The following is an 18589-nucleotide window of genomic DNA, read 5'->3' as shown; positions in this document are numbered from 1 at the left end:
ATTTAAACTTGTATGATTCAGGATTCATGACATTTCCTCATAACCACTTTCAACTCCTTAATTACTGTCTCTTTCCTATAAACAGCACCTCTCAGTTCTCAGCCTTATAAGTTATTAAGCAAGGTGCATTTTTATTTTTACTTTTTAATTTTTTTTTTTAAAGATTTTATTTACTTATTTGAGAGAGAGAGAGATAGCAAGAGAGAGCACGAGAAGCGGGGAGAGGAAGAAGCAGGCTCCCTGCTTAGCATGGAGCCTGATGCGGGACTCCATCCCAGGACCCTGGGATCACGACCTGAGCCAAAGGCAGACGCTTAACTGACTGAGCCACCCAGGCACCCCAAGGTGCATTTTTATATATTAAACTAACAAAAAGAAAAATCAGTCTGGGTGAGATTATGGCAGAAGTGTTTCACTTATGCCTTACTATCTTATTTTATAATATATTTGTTTTCATATAAAATTAATGTCTCCAAATAGTTATCAAGTATATCCAATGCTCCAGACACGCCCCAAAGCACCATCTGATATAGGCACTGTAGCTGAGAAGGCATTAAAAGTATTATAGTAGTCATGGGGCGCCTGGGTGGCTCAGATGGTTAAGCGTCTGCCTTCGGCTCGGGTCATGATCCCAGGGTCCTGGGATCGAGCCCCATGTCGGGCTCCTGGCTCAGCGGGGAGTCTGCTTCTTCCTCTCCCTCTGCCTCTCCCCCTGCTCATGCTCTCTCTCTAACTCTGTGTCTCAAATGAATAAATAAAATCTTAAAAAAAATAAAATAAAAAAAAGAAAAAGTATTACAGTAGTCAATATGCAGTATTGGTTATAACATCAAATATTTCAGGTTTGGCCACATGTGAGGAGCTGGAAATTGTCTTACCTTTTGACTCAGTAATCTCACACTTAGGAGTGAGGGAGATTTGGGGGAAATAACCCAACAGAAGCAACAGCAGCACGTCAAAATTTGGCCTTAGGAAATAGGGTCACTGTGGATGTAATTACTTAAATTAGGATGAGGTCATAATCAGTAGGGTGGATTTGTAATTCAGTATGACTAGTGTCCTCATACAAAGATGGCCACATGAAGACAGACACACAGAGAATGCCCTGTGGAGGAGGAGGAGGGTCGGAGTGATGCACCTATGAGTCAAGGAATGCCAAAGATTGCTGCAGACCACCAGAAACTTAGGATGAGGCAAGGAAGGATTCCCTTACAGGTTTCAGAGGGAGTTGGCCCTGGCAACACCATGATTTTGGATGTCTAGCCTCCAGAACTATGAGACAATAAACTGCTATTGTCTTAAGCCACATAGTCTGTGGTGCTTTGTTATGTCAGCCTAAGGAAACAAATACAATGGTCAATTGATTTTTGACAAGGCTGCCAAGACCAGGCAATGCAGAAAGAACCATCTTTTCAACAAATGATGCTGAGAAAACTGGATGTCCATATGCAAAATATGCATGTGGACCCTTACCTTACATCATATACAAAAATTAACTTAAAAAATGAATTGAAGACTAAATTTAAAAGATAAGGATACAAAACTCTTTTTTTTGGTGAAGATTTTATTTATTTATTTATTTGAGAGAGACACAGCGAGAGAGAGAACATGAGCAGAGGGAGTGGGAGAGGGAGAAGCAGGCTTCCCGCCAAGCAGGGAGCCTGATGTGGGACTCGATCCCAGGACACTGGGACCATGACCTGAGCTGAAGGCAGACGCTTAATGACTGAGCCACCCATGTGCCCAAGACTATGAAACTCTTAGAAGAAAGCATACAGGAAAATTTTCATGGCTGTGGATGTAAGATTGATTTCTTAAATGGCACCAAAAGCACAGCTAACAAAACAAAACAAAAATAGATAAGTTGAACTTCATCAATATCAGAAACTTATATGCATCAGAAAACACTATTAAGATATTTTCATATTTTTGACAATTTTTCTTTAATTTTCTTTTTTTTTAAAGATTTTATTTATTTATTTGACAGAGAGAGACAGCAAGAGAAAGAACACAAGCAGGGGGAGTGGGAGAGGGAGAAGCAGGCTTCCAGCTGAGCAGGGAGCCCGATTCGGGGCTCGATCCCAGGACCCTGGGATCATGACCTGAGCCGAAGGCAGACGCTTAATGAATGAGCCACCCAGGCGCCCCTTCTTTAATTTTCTTAACTACTGAATTCCCCAAAGTATAAAAATTGCCCTAAATTTAATCATAAATAACAAGAAATAAAGCCATGTTGAAATTATTTTGACAGAATGTGCAATTTGCATTTTTTTTTAAAGATTTTATTTATTTATTTGAGACAGAGAGAATGAGAGAGAGAGAGAGCACATGAGAGGGGGGAGGGTCAGAGGGAGAAGCAGGCTCCCTGCCGAGCAGAGAGCCCGATGCAGGACTCGATCCCGGGACTCCAGGATCATGACCTGAGCCGAAGGCAGTCGCTTAACCAACTGAGCCAGCCAGGTGCCCTGCAATTTGCATTTTAAAAATGTGTCTGGAAAAATTTATAGTCATCGATATCTTAAATGTGCTGTAAGATTTCTGGAAACTGACTGCAGCATGTAATATGGAAGGCGTGTATCTTGGTGTGCATCTTGGTGTGTTTGGTTTGTAATTTCATCTATAGGAAAATAGGAAAATCATTTCTCTGATTTGTACTAATGATAATGGTGACAGTTTGGATCACTGAAGGAAAAAGAAGTGAAACGTTCATGATGTAGGTGAATGCTGTGATTCTCATTAATAGAGGTGAAAAATGGGGGGAGGGAGGACACGATGAAGAGAGTAAAAAGAAAAACTCACATAATGGTAGAAAATATTTATTTGCAAGTCATGTATTTGATAAAGAATTAATATTTAGAATATATAAAGAACTCCTACAACTCAACAGCAAAAAACCAAATAACCCAATTCATAAATGGACAGAGGACTGGAATAATATACAAATAGTCAATAAGCACATGGAAAGATGTACAATATCATTAGCCATTGGGGAAGCATATATCAAAACCACAATGAGGTATCACTTCACACCCACCAGGATGGCTGTAATTAAAAAAATGGAGAATTACAAGTGTTGGCGAGGATGTGGAAACACTGGAACTCTTGTATACTGGTGGTGGGGATGTAAAATGGTGCAGCCAACTGTGGGAAAAAGTTCGGCAGTTCTTCAAAAAGTAGACTTACCACGTGACCCAGCAATTCTGATCCTAAGTATATGCCCAAAGGGAGTGGAAACAGGGACTCAAACAGGTACAGCAGTGTTTATAGCAGCATTATTCACAGTGGCAAGAAGCTGGAAACAACCCAAATGTTAGGAAATAATGGTAATGGTAACATAGAACATTGTGAACTGTACTTAATGCTACTGAGCTGTGCACTTCAACATGCTTAAAATGGCAAATTTCATGTTATGTGTATTTTACCATAATTTTTAAAAAGAGAGAGAAGTCAAGGGGTAGAGCGTATGATAGGTCACGGGATGCAGGAAAGGAAGGAAGCCTGGGAGAGGCTGGTAGGAAGAATAGGGAATGTTTGAGGGATTAAAGGCTGCAGTGAGGTTGAAGGGAAGGCATTTAGAGAGTAAAATTGAGAGAACTGGAATAATGGCAAGAGGTGTTGACTAATATATTGGAATGTTAGAATTTCAGGAGTAGAATGTTTCCAGGTTCGTAAAGTTGAGGACATGCCCTTGAGTGTGGACTGCTTAAGAAGTGTGGAAAAGGACAGTCTACAGAATTGAACATGGTGAACCCACACAGGAGGGCACCTGGAAACAGGGTTAGAAAGCGAGTCTGAGTTGGATGTCGAAGATTAGTAGATGTCTGTGGTCGAATCTGCAGGAGCCAAAAAGGGAAATGATTTATTTCTACTATATTTCTTAGTTCTGTACTTATATTGCAATCTTGACCCAGAGATTGTTAAATTTCTTTTTATTGGACACATTTTGATAAGCCTGGTAGGTTGCCAGTGGCTAAGCCAGTCATAAAGTTGAGAGATGTAGAAATAGGTTTAGGCAATATTTCAGCTCTTCTGTAGGTACAGAGGTTTTGATTTGATTGTGTGTATCAGGTACAACGAAGGGGGAAAGCATTGGCTTCTTGTTTTTTAAAGTGTAAAAGCATGTCTTTAAAGGCCTTTTCTTAAATTTGTTTTGTTTTAGAAGTGTGCACATTGTACTGCTTTAAAAAGTATATATTTTCCGTTAGAATTTGGTCTAGAATTTCGTCCTATGCATCATATTATAATTGTTACAAAATGTATTCAATTTATAAAATAAAAAGTCATTCAGCAAGCCCCATCTAATTAAATCATACTTTGAGATTCCAGTATGCCTCTAATTTTGTTTTCTGTTATGGCAGATCTTTTATTTAGTATAGCCTCTGATTTATAGTGAGTCTCAAAATACTGTTTCTGTCATTCTTAGGAAAACGGGAAATCATTTTCACAACTTCATTAGTTGGCAAGACCTAAGAGCTGTTGAACTTATAAAGTCTTGGAATAATTCCCTCATAATGAAGGTAATCTTTTTCTTATCTTCTGTGGTTTGGATGTTACTATTTTCCCTGTAGATGTCCCTTAACTGTAGGCTTAAGTGTATAATCTCCCACCTGTATTGTTTCAGGACGTTGAGAAGAGAATACACATACGCACGCTCCTCACATCAGTGAAACTCCATAACAGTCACCCAAAAGCATATGAGGTAGACTCAAGTACTTAATTAATTACACTTCAGGAAACCCCGAGGAGGTTTAGGATGGACCAGATATTCTCACGAGAGTGAGATAATTCATGTTGCCATTCTTGGAGAAATAGACAAGATGCAGACTATGTCCAGAAAAAATACAGAAATGTCCAAATTTCATCCTCTTTTGTTATAAATAAAGTGGAGAATGGATATCGAGATGGATAACTAGCAGACTGCCACGAGCTCTTAACCTGATGCCTACCACAGTGGTCGCAAATGACAAAGCTGGTGACCATGACGATGTCAGCAGTGGTGGTGGCAGCGTACGTGTGGGATTGCTGAGTCAGAGGGTAAGACAATTTTCTAAACGTGGCCAAACCTGCAGTATGTGATGTTATAATCAACACTGCGCATTCCCTGTTGCATATTGCAATAGTACGTGTTCGAATGCCGCACAGCTAAATGCCTCCTCAGCATAGAGTGCCTGTGGCAGATGGTGCTTCAGGGAGTATCTGGAGCATCGGTTTTACTCCAAAACTATTTGGAGACATTAATTTTAGATGAAAACAAACATGAAGATATTATGGAATATATGCATGAGTGGAAGACACTTTTGCCATAATCTCACCCACATTGGTTTTTCTTTTGTTAGTTTAATATACGAAAATGCACCTTGCTTTAATAACTCGTAAGGCTGAGAACTGAGAGGTGCTGTTTACAGGAAAGAGAAATTAAGGAGTCAAAAATAATTATAAGGAAATGTCATGAACTTTGAATGGTATAATTTAAAATTATACTATTTATAATGTGTAATTCTGTATCTTAATGGATAATTTTAGTTTTTAATAGGTCAATTCACCAAACATTTCTTAGATTAGTCAGTGAGGTATTCAAAACTTTTATTCCTTTAAAAATAAGTTTTGACTTTGAAAACATTTACTTCTGTAGGACAAACCCCAAGTCTCAAATGTAAAACTGACTTCAAGCACAAAACTCGGTCTTTAAAGCACTTCATCTACTTGATATTGAGCATGCGCATGATGTAAGCTTTGGCTTCTCTTAGGAGAAAAATGTACACAGACTCTTGGAGTTTAGCACACATGATTCCAGGGCCTGTCTTGACACTGAGAGAACCGTTCCTACTCTGCACTCATCCTATACTGGATGCTTTTTTTCTTTTTTAAGGATTTATTTTTAAGTAATCTCTACATAGGGCTCAAACTTAAAAGCCCAAGATCAATAGTTGCATGCTCTACCGTCTGAGCCAGCCAGGCACCCCTATGCTGGATGCTCATGGGTTAGTGATTGAGGCTTATGGAATTGTTGAGGGTGTATATGCCAGAGATGAAACCAAAGTCATTCATTTAGCCAGTGCTAGCTCCAAGCAAACTGGTGAAGTATTTGATGTGTGTTGGCAGTCTCCTGGCACCATTGTTTTCCTCTGGTTCTTCCAGCACCCATGCTTCCTCTCACTCTTGTTCTGATTCTTTCTTAATGGTTGCTAAAAGGCTTCTCTTTGCTTTTCGCATAAAATCCCAACTCCTTACCATGGATTGGCCCTGTCTACAGCTCTGACCTCTTCCCAGACCCTTCCTCCCTGAAGCTGCTAAGGATTCAGCTCCAGCTTTGTCAGGGTGGTCTTGTTCTTATAGCACCGAAGCTCTCTCTTACCTTAAGGCCTTCGTACCCTCAGGGGGCTCTCTCCGCCATCATGACTGGATTCTTCTCATCTTCCCGGGTGCAGCTCATATGCCATCTCCTCTGTGTGACCCTTTCCTGCCATCCCATTTATAGAGTAGCATGTCCACACTTCTCTATCCAGTCTCTACCATACTGTCCTTTCTTTCACGGGACTTAGAACATTTCAAAGATTTTTTTTTTTTTTTTTAAGATTTTATTTATTTGCAGAGAGACAATGAGAGACAGAGAGCATGAGAGGGAGGAGGGTCAGAGGGAGAAGCAGACTCCCTGCTGAGCAGGGAGCCCGATGTGGGACTCGATCCCGGGACTCCAGGATCATGACCTGAGCCGAAGGCAGTCGCTTAACCAACTGAGCCACCCAGGCGCCCCCATTTCAAAGATTTTGAGACATACATTTTTTTTTATTGAAATTTTAATTGAGGTAATTATAGATTCACATGCAGTTGTAAGAAATAATACAGGGATCCCTTATAGGCTTTGCAGTTTCTCTCAATGGTAACATTTTACAAAACTATACTATACTGTCACAACCAGGATATTGACATTAATACAATCTATAGATCTTATTCAGATTTCCCCAGTTTCACTTGTACTTGCGTATGTGTGTGTTATCATTTCTGTACAGTTTTTTTCCTATGTTCATGTATCCACCACCAGAATCAAGATGCTGAATAGTACCTTCATTACAAGGGTCCCTCATGTTGCTCTTTTATAACCACATCCTCTCTCTTCTGTGCACTCCCCACGCTCTTCCCATCCCTCGCTCCTTGCAACCACCAATCTGTCCTCCATTAAATATTTTTTCTCACTTCAAAAATATTATATACGTAGAGTGATGCATGGGGTTTGCTTTTTTCACTTAGTGTAATTCCCTGGAGAATCCAAGTTGTACGAGTATCAATAGCTTGTTTCTTTTTATTGCTGAGTTGTATTCAGTGGTACATATGCATCACCTGTTTAAGGACATCTGTGCAAATTCCAGTTTTTGGCTATTACAAATAGAGCTGTTTTGAAAATCTGTGTACAGAATTTTATGTGAACATAAGTTTTCATTTCTCTAGGATAATACCCCAGGGGTACAATTAATTGCTAGGTCAAATGGTAATTGCATGTTTTGTTTTATAAGAAACTGTCAGTCTTTTTCCAGAGTAGCTGCATCATTTACATTCTCACCAGCAATGTATGAATTATAAGACATACATTTCTTTTTTCCAATTTCAAAAGGGTGATTTTTTAAGAAGGATTTTTTTGTTTGTTTGGGTTTTTTTAGGGTTTTTTTTTTTTTTTTAAAGGATTTATTTTTAAGTATCTCTCCACCCAGTGTGGGGCATGAACTCACAACCCCAAGATCAAGAGTTGCGTGCTCTACCGACTGAGCCAGCCAGGCACCCCAAGCAGGATGTATTTTTAACCATTAATTTTTTAAAATCATTTTAACCATCAATTATATCTTAGCATTATATCACAATTTAAATAGCAGGATTTCTTTCCCTTTTTTGGTGGCACATTTAATATTGGTTTATTTTACATTCATTGTCTTTTTAGATTATTTCACTTATTGACTTGATTACTTGTCTGTCTCTTCCCACTAGAATGTAAATTTCAAGAAGGCAGAGATTCTGCCTATATTGTTCATTCTGCTTTCTCAAGGCCTAGCACAGTCCTTGGTACATAGAAGGTACTCAATAAATATTTGTTTTTGTTTTTGTTTTTGTTTTTTTAAAGATTTTATTTATTTATTTATTTGAGAGAGAGAGAGAAACAGCATGAGAGGGGAGAGGGTCAGAGGGAGAAGCAGGCTCCCCGCTGAGCCGGGAGCCCGATGTGGGACTCGATCCCAGGACTCCGGGACCATGACCTGAGCTGAAGGCAGTCGCTTAACCAACTGAGCCACCCAGGCGCCCTCAATAAATATTTGTTAAATGTAAAAACAAAATGTTAATTGTTCATATGTTGATTAAAAGTGCAGGTGTAAGAACTCTTCATACTTTTTGTATGCTTCCCCCAGGTATCTGTATTTTAATAGAAGATCACTGAAGGATATTAAATGTAATTTTTTTAATAGAAGAAAGTATAGTGTTCTTAGGAAGGAAGAACCTCTTTCAGTTTGAAGCATTCTTATCATATAACACAGCAGAAGGATTATGGGTGGTCATTTTATATACTTTCAGAAACTCTTATTTTTTAATAAACAGTGCAAAATATAAAGAAACACAGAAGGTTTGAAGGGTATAAACTTCCAGTTATAAGATGAATAAGGTCTGAGGATCTAATGTATAACATGATGACCATAGCTGATAACACTGTATTATATAGTTGAGATTTGGGCGCCTGGGTGGCTCAGTTGGTTGGGCGACTGCCTTCGGCTCAGGTCATGATCCTGGAGTCCCTGGATCGAGTCCCGCATCGGGCTCCCTGCTCAGCAAGGAACCTGCTTCTCCCTCTGACCCTCCCCCCTCTCATATGCTCGCTCTCTCTCGTTCTCTCTGTCTCAAAAAAAAAAAAAAATAGTTGAGATTTGCTAAGAGTAGAACTTAAATGCTCTCACCAAAATGAAAAGGAAAAAAAAAATTAAAATGGGGCTCATTGTTCCAAAAAAGGGGACAAGACTGAAATGTAGAGAGAATTGAGTCTATACATTTTCTTGATTGTTGCATTTACTATTTTAATAAATAAACCAAAATCGTTAAATATATACATATATATATTTTTAAATTTTTTTAAGATTTTATTTATTTATTTGACAGAGAGAGAGAGAGAGATCACAAGTAGGCAGACAGGCAGGCAGAGGGAGAGGGAGAAGCAGGCTCCCTGCTAAGCACAGAGCCCGATGTGGGAGTCGATCCCAGGACCCTGGGATCATGACCTGAGCTGAAGGCAGATGCTTAACCATCTGAGCCACCCAGGCATCCCTACATATATATATTTTTAAATGTTTTAGAGAAAGAGAAAGCTCATGTGCGTGTGAGTGGGGAGGGAGGGGCAGAGGGAGAGGGAGAGAGAGAATCTTTTTTTTTTTAAGATTTTATTTATTTGACAGAAAGAGAGAGCACAAGTAGGCAGAGAGGCAGGCAGAGGGAGAAGCAGGCTTTCTGCTGAGCAGGGAGCCCAATGCGGGACTCGATCTCAGAACCCCGGGATCATGGCCTGAGCCGAAGGCAGATGCGTAAGTGACTGAGCCACCCAGGGGCCCCAGAGAGAGAAAATCTTAAGTAGGCTCCACACCCAGCATGGAGCCTGATGCAAGGCTTGATCTCACAACCCTGAGATCATGACCTGAGCCAAAATCGAGATGGATGCTTAACTGACAAAGCCACTCAGAGCCCCTTTAAATATATATTTTTAGGGGAGGGGTGTGCAATAACAGAGGGAAAAAAATGCAAGTGAATATTTTGTAAAACATTAGTTTCAGAAGCTGAATTGTTCATCTGCATTCTTGTAGTAGGTGGCAGGATAAAGTTTTTGTTTTTTGGTTTTTGGTTTTTTTCAATGACAAACCTTAAAACTCAAAGCTAGTTTTCTATGAAAGGCTTTTTCTTTTTATTTATTTATTTTTTTTAAAGATTTTATTTATTTATTTGACAGAGAGATACACAGCGAGAGAGGGAACACAAGCAGGGGGAGTGGGAGAGGGAGAAGCAGACTTCCCGCGGAGCAGGGAGCTCGATGCGGGGCTCGATCCCAGGACCCTGGGATCATGACCTTAGCCGAAGGCAGACGCTTAACGACTGAGCCACCCAGGCGCCCCAAGGCTTTTTCGTTTTAATTAAAGATTTTTCTTACTAAGAAGTAAATTTTAAACTATATATATTTCATCTTTGATTTAGATAAGTATAGATAGTATTAAATGAAATCATACATCCCAAATTTCAGGTACTTAAGATGTGGGGGAGTTTCCCTTATGGTTTAATACTAACTTCATTAAAAATATATTTCTAACCAGAATATAGCCTTCTTCCTTGACTCTCTACCTTTTATTTTAAAAGACTTTATCTTGAGCTTCTTGTGTTTGCTAAAGAAGGTCATAGTAGATGCGTTACATTTCATGTGTTAGAATACATATGTTAAGGGTGCCTGGGTGGCTCAGTTGGTTAAGCGACTGCCTTCGGCTCAGGTCATGATCCCGGAGTCCTGGGATCGAGTCCCACATCGGGCTCCCGGCTCAGCGGGGAGCTTGCTTCTCCCTCTGACCCTATCCCCTCTCATGCTGTTTCTCTCTCTCTCTCTCTCAAATAAATAAATTAATTAATTAAAAAAAAAAGATTAGAATACATATATTAAAAATTGTCCACTTAGGGGCGCCTGGGTGGCTCAGTTGGTTGGGCGACTGCCTTCGGCTCAGGTCATGGTCCTGGAGTCCCGGGATCGAGTCCCGCATCAGGCTCCCTGCTCGGCAGGGAGTCTGCTTCTCCCTCTGACCCTCCCTCCCTCTCATGTGCTCTCTCTCTCTCTCTCAAATAAATAAATAAAATCTTTAAAAAAAAAAAATTGTCCACTTAGGGTAATACTGCTTTACTTTTCTTAAGTGCTAAAAACACTGTAAGTAGTTGAATTATTTGTTTGTTATTGGGTTTGTTTTCATGTGTGTAGAATTAATATAGAAATATCAAACACCATTAAATGCGTTTTCCTAAAGTATCTTTTTTTTTAATAGCTATTCCAGAGTTCCTGCCGAGTGCTGCACTTTTTCACTAGAAGTAAACGATTTTTAGCCGTCAGTTTGTTCAGTTTCACAAACCAGCATGTTTCTTTGAGACTGGCCTGGATTTTACAGAACCTGGTTGAGGTAAGGAAAGAGAGAGAGAGAGAGAGTGTGTGTGTGTGTGTGTGTGTGTGTGTGTGTGTGTGTAGACTACAGGGAAGAAAAAAGTAAAGGAATAAAGATAGTAATTTGCTTATCTGAGGGAAAATTAACTATCCACTACATATTGGGATGGAGTACAGGAATCTTTACTCTGTTTTTTTAAACCTTTTTATTGTAAGTCATAACACATACAGAAAACTGAACAAAACAAAAATTTACCACTCAGTGATACATTGTGGAGCAAACATCTGTGTAACACTACTTGAATCAAGAAATAGAACATTGCGATACTGTGTATCACATTTTCTTTTCTTTTTTTTAAAGATTTTTTTTTTTTTTTTTTAATTTGAGAGAGAGAGAATGAGAGACAGAGAGCATGAGAGGGAGAAGGGTCAGAGGGAGAAGCAGACTCCCTGCCGAGCAGGGAGCCCGATGCGGGACTCCAGGATCATGACCCGAGCCGAAGGCAGTCGCTTAACCAACTGAGCCACCCAGGCGCCCCTCACATTTTCTTTCCAATTTTACTTTTTAACTTGTGTTTTTTTTCTCAATACTATAGTTTTACCTGAATTTTTTTGAATTTTGTATAAACGTGTAAATTAATTTTCTTATATTTTCATTGCTATTTAGTGTTCAATGTATGATTTTATCACTATCCATTTATCCATTCTGTTCATGTACATGTGAGTTATTTCTAGTTTGGGGCTATTATGAATAATGCTGTCTTTTGGGGTATATATAAAGGCATTTCTGCTGTATCTATATATGGGAATGGAATTTTTAGGGCATGAATGTGTATATATATATTTTTTTTATTTTTCACTTTTAGTGGGTAATGTAAAAAAATTTCCCACAGTTTTTGATAATTTACATACCCACCATCAGTCAGTGAGAGGACTTCGTATTTCATGTACCATCATAATTGGTATTATCAGGGTTTGTTTTTTAATTTTAGCCATTTTGGTAGGTAAATAGTGATCTCTCATTGTGATTTTAGATTGGGTAATAAAAAAAGAAAATTCACCTGTATGCCATCTACAGGAGAAACATTTCATTTACTTTTTTAAAGATTTATTTATTTGAGAGGGTGTAAGAGGAGGGAGAGGGAGAAGCAGACTCCCTGCTGAGCAGGGATCCTGATGTGATGAGGGACTCCATCTCAGGACCCTGACCTGGACCAAAGGCAGACACTTAACTGACTGAGCCACCCAAGTGCCCCCAGAATATACATTCTTAAGTGCTCATGGAACTTTCTCCAGGATACATCACATGCTACACCATAATACAATCTTCAATAAATTTAAAAGGACTGAAATCATACAAGTATTTCTCTGATAACAAAAGAATGAAATTAAAAATAATTAACAGAAAGATGGGGCGGCTGACTGGCTCAGTCAGTAGAGCATGTGACTTTTTTTTAAATTTAAGATTTTATTTATTTATTTGACAGGGAGAGACACAGCAAGAGACGGAACACAAGCAGGGGGAGTGGGAGAGGGAGAAGCAGACTCCCCGCTGAGCAGGGAGCCCGATGCAGGGCTCGATCCCAGGACTCTGGAATCATGACGTGAGCCGAAGGCAGACACTTAACGACTGAGCCACCCAGGCGCCCCAAGCATGTAACTCTTGATCTCAGGGTTGTGAGTTCAAGCCCCACATTGGGTATAGAGATTACTTAAAAATAAAATCCTTAAAAATAAAAAGAAAGAATTAGCAGAAAGAAATTTGGTAAGTTCAAAAATAAATGGAAATCAAACTGTCCTTTTAAATAACCAGTGGGTAAAAGAAGAAATCCTAAGAGAAATTAGAAAATACTTTGAGATGAATGAAAATGAAAACACAGTATGCCAAATCATGTGTTGCGGCAAGATCAGTGTTTAGATAGAAATTTATACGGGGCGCCTGGGTGGCTCAGTCGTTAAGCATTTGCCTTTGGCTCATGTCATGATCCCAGGATCCTGGGATCAAGTCCTGCATCGGGCTCTCTGCTCCGCAGGAAGCCTGCTTCTCCCTCTCCCACTCCTCCTGCTTGTGTTCCCTCTCTCGCTGTGTCTCTCTCTGTCAAATAAATAAATAAAATCTTTTTAAAACATATTAAAAAAAAGAAATTTATAGCCAGACTATATTACATATAGAAATTATATTAACAAAGCATCTAACATTCTAACTTAAGACACTGACAAAAGGTAGCAAACTGAACCCACAGTAGCAGAAGGGAAGAAATGTAAAGATTAGTGTGAAAATTAATGAAATACAGAATAGAAAAAACAGTTGAAAAAATCAACAAAACAATGGTTTTTCCATGTCTTTTTATTGCTTAGTAATGCATTTCTTTTTATCACTGATTAGTATTTCTTTGTCTAGATGTGTTTCGTTTATCTGATCACTTGTTGGAGGACATATTGTTGCTTCTAATTTTTGGCACTTACAAATAAAGTTGCTATAAACATTTGTGTACAGGTTTGTGTGTGTGTGTGTATGTATGTGTGTTTAATCAGAGAGAGAGAGTGAGCACAAGCAGAGGGAGAAGCAGGCAGCAGGCAGAGGGAGAAGCAGGCTCCCCACTGAGCAGGGAGCCCAATGTGGGGCTCCATCCCAGGACCTTAGGATCATGACCTGAGCTGAAGGCAGCCACTTAACCGACTGAGCCACCCAGGCATCCCTGTATACAGATTTTTGTATAAACATAAATTTCAGCTATTTTGGGTAAATACCTAGGTGTGCAGTTGCTGGATCAGATGATAAGACTATGGTTAGCTTTGTTAGAAAATGCCAAACTGTCTTCCAAAGTGGGTAGACCATTTTACATTTCTACCAACAATGAATGAGAGTTCCTGTTGCTCCACATCCTTGCTAATGTTTGATATCAGGGTTTTGGATTTTAGCCATTCTAATAGGTATGAAGTAGTATCTCATTGATTTAATTTGTAATTCCCTAACATAACAATATGGTGTAGAAATATGACTTTTCTTTCCTTTTCTTCTTAAACATTGACAAGGACTTCTAGGATATAGTGCATGACTATTAATTCTAATATCTGTAGCCTCATGGGCTCTGTCTTTCTCTCTCTCTTTTCTTTTTCATGTTCTCTTGTTTCCTTAGATGCCTGATTATTTAATTTCTTTTTAATTTAAACTACTTGATGTATGATTAACATACAAAAAGCTGAAAATATTTAGTATATACAACTTGATGTGTTTGATGAGCTTGGTTACTTACTTGTATGCATGTGTATGTATATCAGCTAGACATTGTATTTGCAAAATTATGTGTAGAAATTGAGAGCCTTAACATTAACACTATCTTGCTCTGGACAGGAATTATGTTTGTTTCTTCCATTCTTCTAGGCACCAGGATTACAGCAATCTAGTTTAATGATTGAGGTGATTCAAAACTGAGCTGCATTTCCTATGAGAGCCTGTCTTTCTAGCTTACCCTTACTCATAGGGTAGAGCCATTTGGAGTCTTAACCCAAAGCAAGGAGGATTGACCTTGATCCTAATCTGAGCCCTAATACTGACTCTGTCTTTGTAGCCTCGTATGGACCTACTCCCTATCAGAGGACCTGGCTGTCAAACGTTTTTTGAATGAACAGATGAACTTACTACTTGTCAGGCATTGTTGCTGCTTACTGAAGTACAGATTAACCTTTCTCTAATCTGGAACAAATTTTAGAATCACAATTTCTAAATTTAAAAAGAGTTTGAAATAAAGTAATATTACTTTAAGCACTCCCTATGTAAGTGATATAAAGCTTGAATGGAATCTTCAAAATATTTGTTATAAATAATCTACAATGACTTCTTTTTTGGAACTTATGTCATGTGTTTTCATTTTATTGATCTTTTCTACTGTTGAAATAGAATTCATCCTTAAATATATTCATTTGCTGTTCTTTTTGTCTTTAGGAGATATGTTTTAAGCATCTGCTATATGGCAGGAACCCTCCTTGGTGTTGGGCTTATAATTTAGTTTCTGCTCTTAAGGAGCTTAGGGTCTAACAGGGAGGTAATGACGTGAGATAAGGGCTATCTGGAAGATTCCCATTGAGTGTTGGCTTGGGCAAATCCAGGAACTACTAGTCTTGAAGGACAAATAAGAGTTGGAGAGGTGGTGAAAAATGATGTAGGGCGTTGTTTCCACTATGTTAGTAATATATCAGGGCGCCTTGGGATATTACTCAGTTGGTAAGCATGCAACACTTACGCTCGGGTCGTGACTTTGCCCCCAACGTTGGGTGTAGAGCCTATTTTAAAAAATAATAATGGAGACGCCTGGGTGGCTCAGTCATTAAGAGTCTGCCTTCAGCTCAGGTCATGATCCTAGGGTCCTGGGATTGAGCCCCTCATCGGGCTCCCTCTCTCACTCCCCCTGCTTGTGTTCCCTCTCTCACTGTGTCTCTCTCTGTCAAATAAATAAAAATCTTAAAAAAAATAAAATTAAATTAAAAAAAATAATAATGATATCTCAACAATCATTTCATTGTCTCTATTAGCTATTTAAAGAGGTTGTGATATGTTTGTTTGCTTTGGCATGCTTTATGCTAAGGGTTAGCACGTTTTTTTCTGTAACATGCCAGATAGTCATAATTTAGACTTGTAAAACTACTCTGCCACTATAATGTGAAAACAGCCATAAATAACACATAAATAGGTGAGCATGGCTATGCTCCAGTAACATTTTATCTATGGACCCTGAAATATGAATTTCATTTACTTTTCATATGTCACAAGGTATTCTTTTTTAAAAATCAATTATAAAATTTAAACACCATTCTTAACTTGCTGTACAGAAATAAGCAGTGGGTTGGATTTGAACTGTGATCATAGTATACCACCCCCTGTTTTATTTATTTTTTTATTTTTTTAAAGATTTTATTTATTTATTTGATAGAGAAAGCATGAAAGGGAAGAGGGTCAGGGGGAGGAGCAGACTCCCTGCCAAGCAGGGAGCCCGATGTGGGACTTGATCCCAGGACTCCGGGATCATGACCTGAGCTGAAGGCAGTTGCTTAACCACTGAGCCACCCAGGCGCCCCATCCCCTGTTTTAGACTTTATGTAGACATATCCATATGTCTAAATTAAAAATATGTATATTTACTTTGTTTTTTCATCACAAAAGTAACACATGTTTCTTGTAAAATTAAAGCCTTTTATACCTTATAGTAATTGCTTAGAACTGTTTGGAGTATATTTTAAAAATAGTTTATACACACACACACACACACATATATATTCATTCTTATCAAAAAATGGGATTTTATTGTATTTACAATCTTGGCACTTAATTATGCATTTCCTAATTTAGCCTTTTTGAGTCAGTTTTGTGATGTTATGTTTTCTAGGTGCAAAAAGCAATTGAAGAAGATAATTGCTGCTTTGGGACTATTGATACCTGGTTATTACATAAGCTCACAAAAGGTAAAGATGATCTGGTAGATCTATCTTTTTTTTTTTTTTTTAAAGATTTTATTTATTTATTTGACAGAGAGAGACACAGCAAGAGAGAGAGCACAAGCAGGGGGAGTGGGAGAGGGAGAAGCAGGCCTCCCGCTGAGCAGGGAGCCCGATGCGGGGCTCGATCCCAGGACCCTGGGATCATGACCTGAGCCGAAGGCAGACGCTCAACGACTGAGCCACCCAGGTGCCCCTGGTAGATCTATCTTAAGTAACTGAAATTTGACTGATAGAAAAGATTCACCTAAAAAAAGTGGAAGTTACTTTTTTTTCCTTCCTTTGTCCCAAACATACTGCACCTTGGTACCCTAGTAACTACATGTTATAGTAAAGCTAGATAAATTTTAGATTTGTAAGAGGAGGGTGATTTTTAAATTATGATCAGAACTCAAACAGAAGGCAGAAGAACAGTCTTAATTTCAAAAGTGTTAAGACTCAAGTTTGGTAACAAATTTGCCACTGTGCAGCTGGGTAACTATAGGCAATCATAATGCATCTGTGAACCCCTTTCCTTATCTTTAAACTGGGGATCAGAGTGCCTAGGTGACAGTTGGTTAAGCTCTGACTCTTGGTTTTGGCTCAGGTCATGATCTCAGGGTCACGAGATTGAGCCCTGAGGTCAGTCTCTATGCTCCGTGGAGAGTCGGCTTGAGATTCTCTCCCTCTGTTCCTGCCCCAACTCCCGTGCTCTCTCTCTTTCAAATAAATAAATCTTTAAAAGAAATAACAAAATAAACTGGGGATCATGATGTGACAATGTATATGAAAGTGCTTTTGTAAACTATAAACGTTCAAAAAGATTAAGTGGGAAATTGCTTTGGAGACTTTGCACTGGAAATATACATTTTGGAATGAATTTGAGGCCAGACAAAGGTTTAGATTATAAACTAGGGACAGTTGTTGATCAATACTACTTGATAATACATTATTTACAATGTAAATTTAGGTTCTGTATTTGCCACGGATTTTTCAAATGCCAGTGCAACTGGACTATTTGACCCTTTTAAGGTAAAGTTGGGTTTTTTTTTTCCCCCTTTTGAATCACTGATTTTTGTATAATTTAGCTTGGCTTCTGATGACACATTTTTATGCTTAGATGTGTTGGAACCGGCTCCTTACTTCCATGCTTTCGATACCACTGTTTATCCTGCCTCCTGTGAGGGATACGAGGTAATGATGAACATCAGATACAGAAACCAGCAAAATTGTCCCTGAATTCATTTTGCCTTAGTGGGGAAAGCATTTTATCATTTGTCTGACATCCTTGTATGTTCATTATATAACATTTTGGTCTATGTGAAAATCAGTTTGCTGAATTTTAGTATTAATATTTCTAGAGCTATGACTCACTTCTTAATCAATTTTCTTTGAAGCCATAATTTTGGATCCGTGGATGAAGAGTTATTTGGTGTCCCTATACCAATAGCGGCCTTGGTAAGTAGACAACTCAAGCGTTTCTCCATGCATAGTAGAAACTAAATAATGTATATGAATAGTTGAGATTAGATTTAAGAGACATGAAAGGGGGGCGCCTGGGTGGCTCAGTCACTGAGCGTCTGCCTTCGGCTCAGGTCATGATCCCAGGGTCCTGGGATCGAGTCCCACATTGGGCTCCCTGCTCAGTGGGGAGCCTGCTTCTCCCTCCCCCACTCCCACTGTTTGTGTTCCCTCTCTCGCTGTCTCTCTCTGTCAAATAAATAAATAAAAATCTTTTTTCTTAACTTTTTAAAATTATTTTATTTATTTATTTGAGAGAGAGAGATTGAGAGACAGAAAGCATGAGAGGCAGGAGGGTCAGAGGGAGAAGCAGACTCCCTGCCGAGCAGGGAGCCCGATGCGGGACTCAATCCCGGGACTCCGGGATCATGACCTGGGCCGAAGGCAGTCGCTTAACCAACTGAGCCACCCAGGCGCCCAATAAAAATCTTTTTTAAAAAAAAA

General features: G+C 39.0%; 1 protein-coding gene across 7 annotated transcripts in view; it reads left to right on the top strand.

Annotated features, from left to right (window-relative positions):
- Window positions 1-18589, top strand: part of GK5 (glycerol kinase 5) — a 79121-nt gene that overhangs the window by 19196 nt on the left and 41336 nt on the right. For 4 of the 7 annotated variants that reach the window (XM_034996159.1, XM_034996148.1, XM_034996170.1 and 1 more), the window contains 6 exons: window positions 4424-4517; window positions 11040-11171; window positions 16537-16612; window positions 17595-17656; window positions 17745-17818; window positions 18022-18082. In XM_034996159.1, coding sequence (XP_034852050.1) covers window positions 4424-4517; window positions 11040-11171; window positions 16537-16612; window positions 17595-17656; window positions 17745-17818; window positions 18022-18082 — 499 coding nt within the window. Of the gene's footprint in view, window positions 1-4423; window positions 4700-4883; window positions 5035-11039; window positions 11172-16536; window positions 16613-17594; window positions 17657-17744; window positions 17819-18021; window positions 18083-18589 lie in introns of those variants that run through there. The other 3 variants (XM_034996187.1, XM_034996200.1, XM_034996193.1) reach the window with 3 other exon arrangements.

This window comes from Mirounga leonina, unplaced genomic scaffold, assembly GCF_011800145.1.
Source record: "Mirounga leonina isolate KUSES-001 unplaced genomic scaffold, KU_Mleo_1.0 Mir_115, whole genome shotgun sequence".
Lineage (NCBI taxonomy): Eukaryota > Metazoa > Chordata > Mammalia > Carnivora > Phocidae > Mirounga > Mirounga leonina.
Note: the sequence above shows the minus strand (reverse complement) of the source record. Positions and strands in the feature narration are given on the sequence as shown.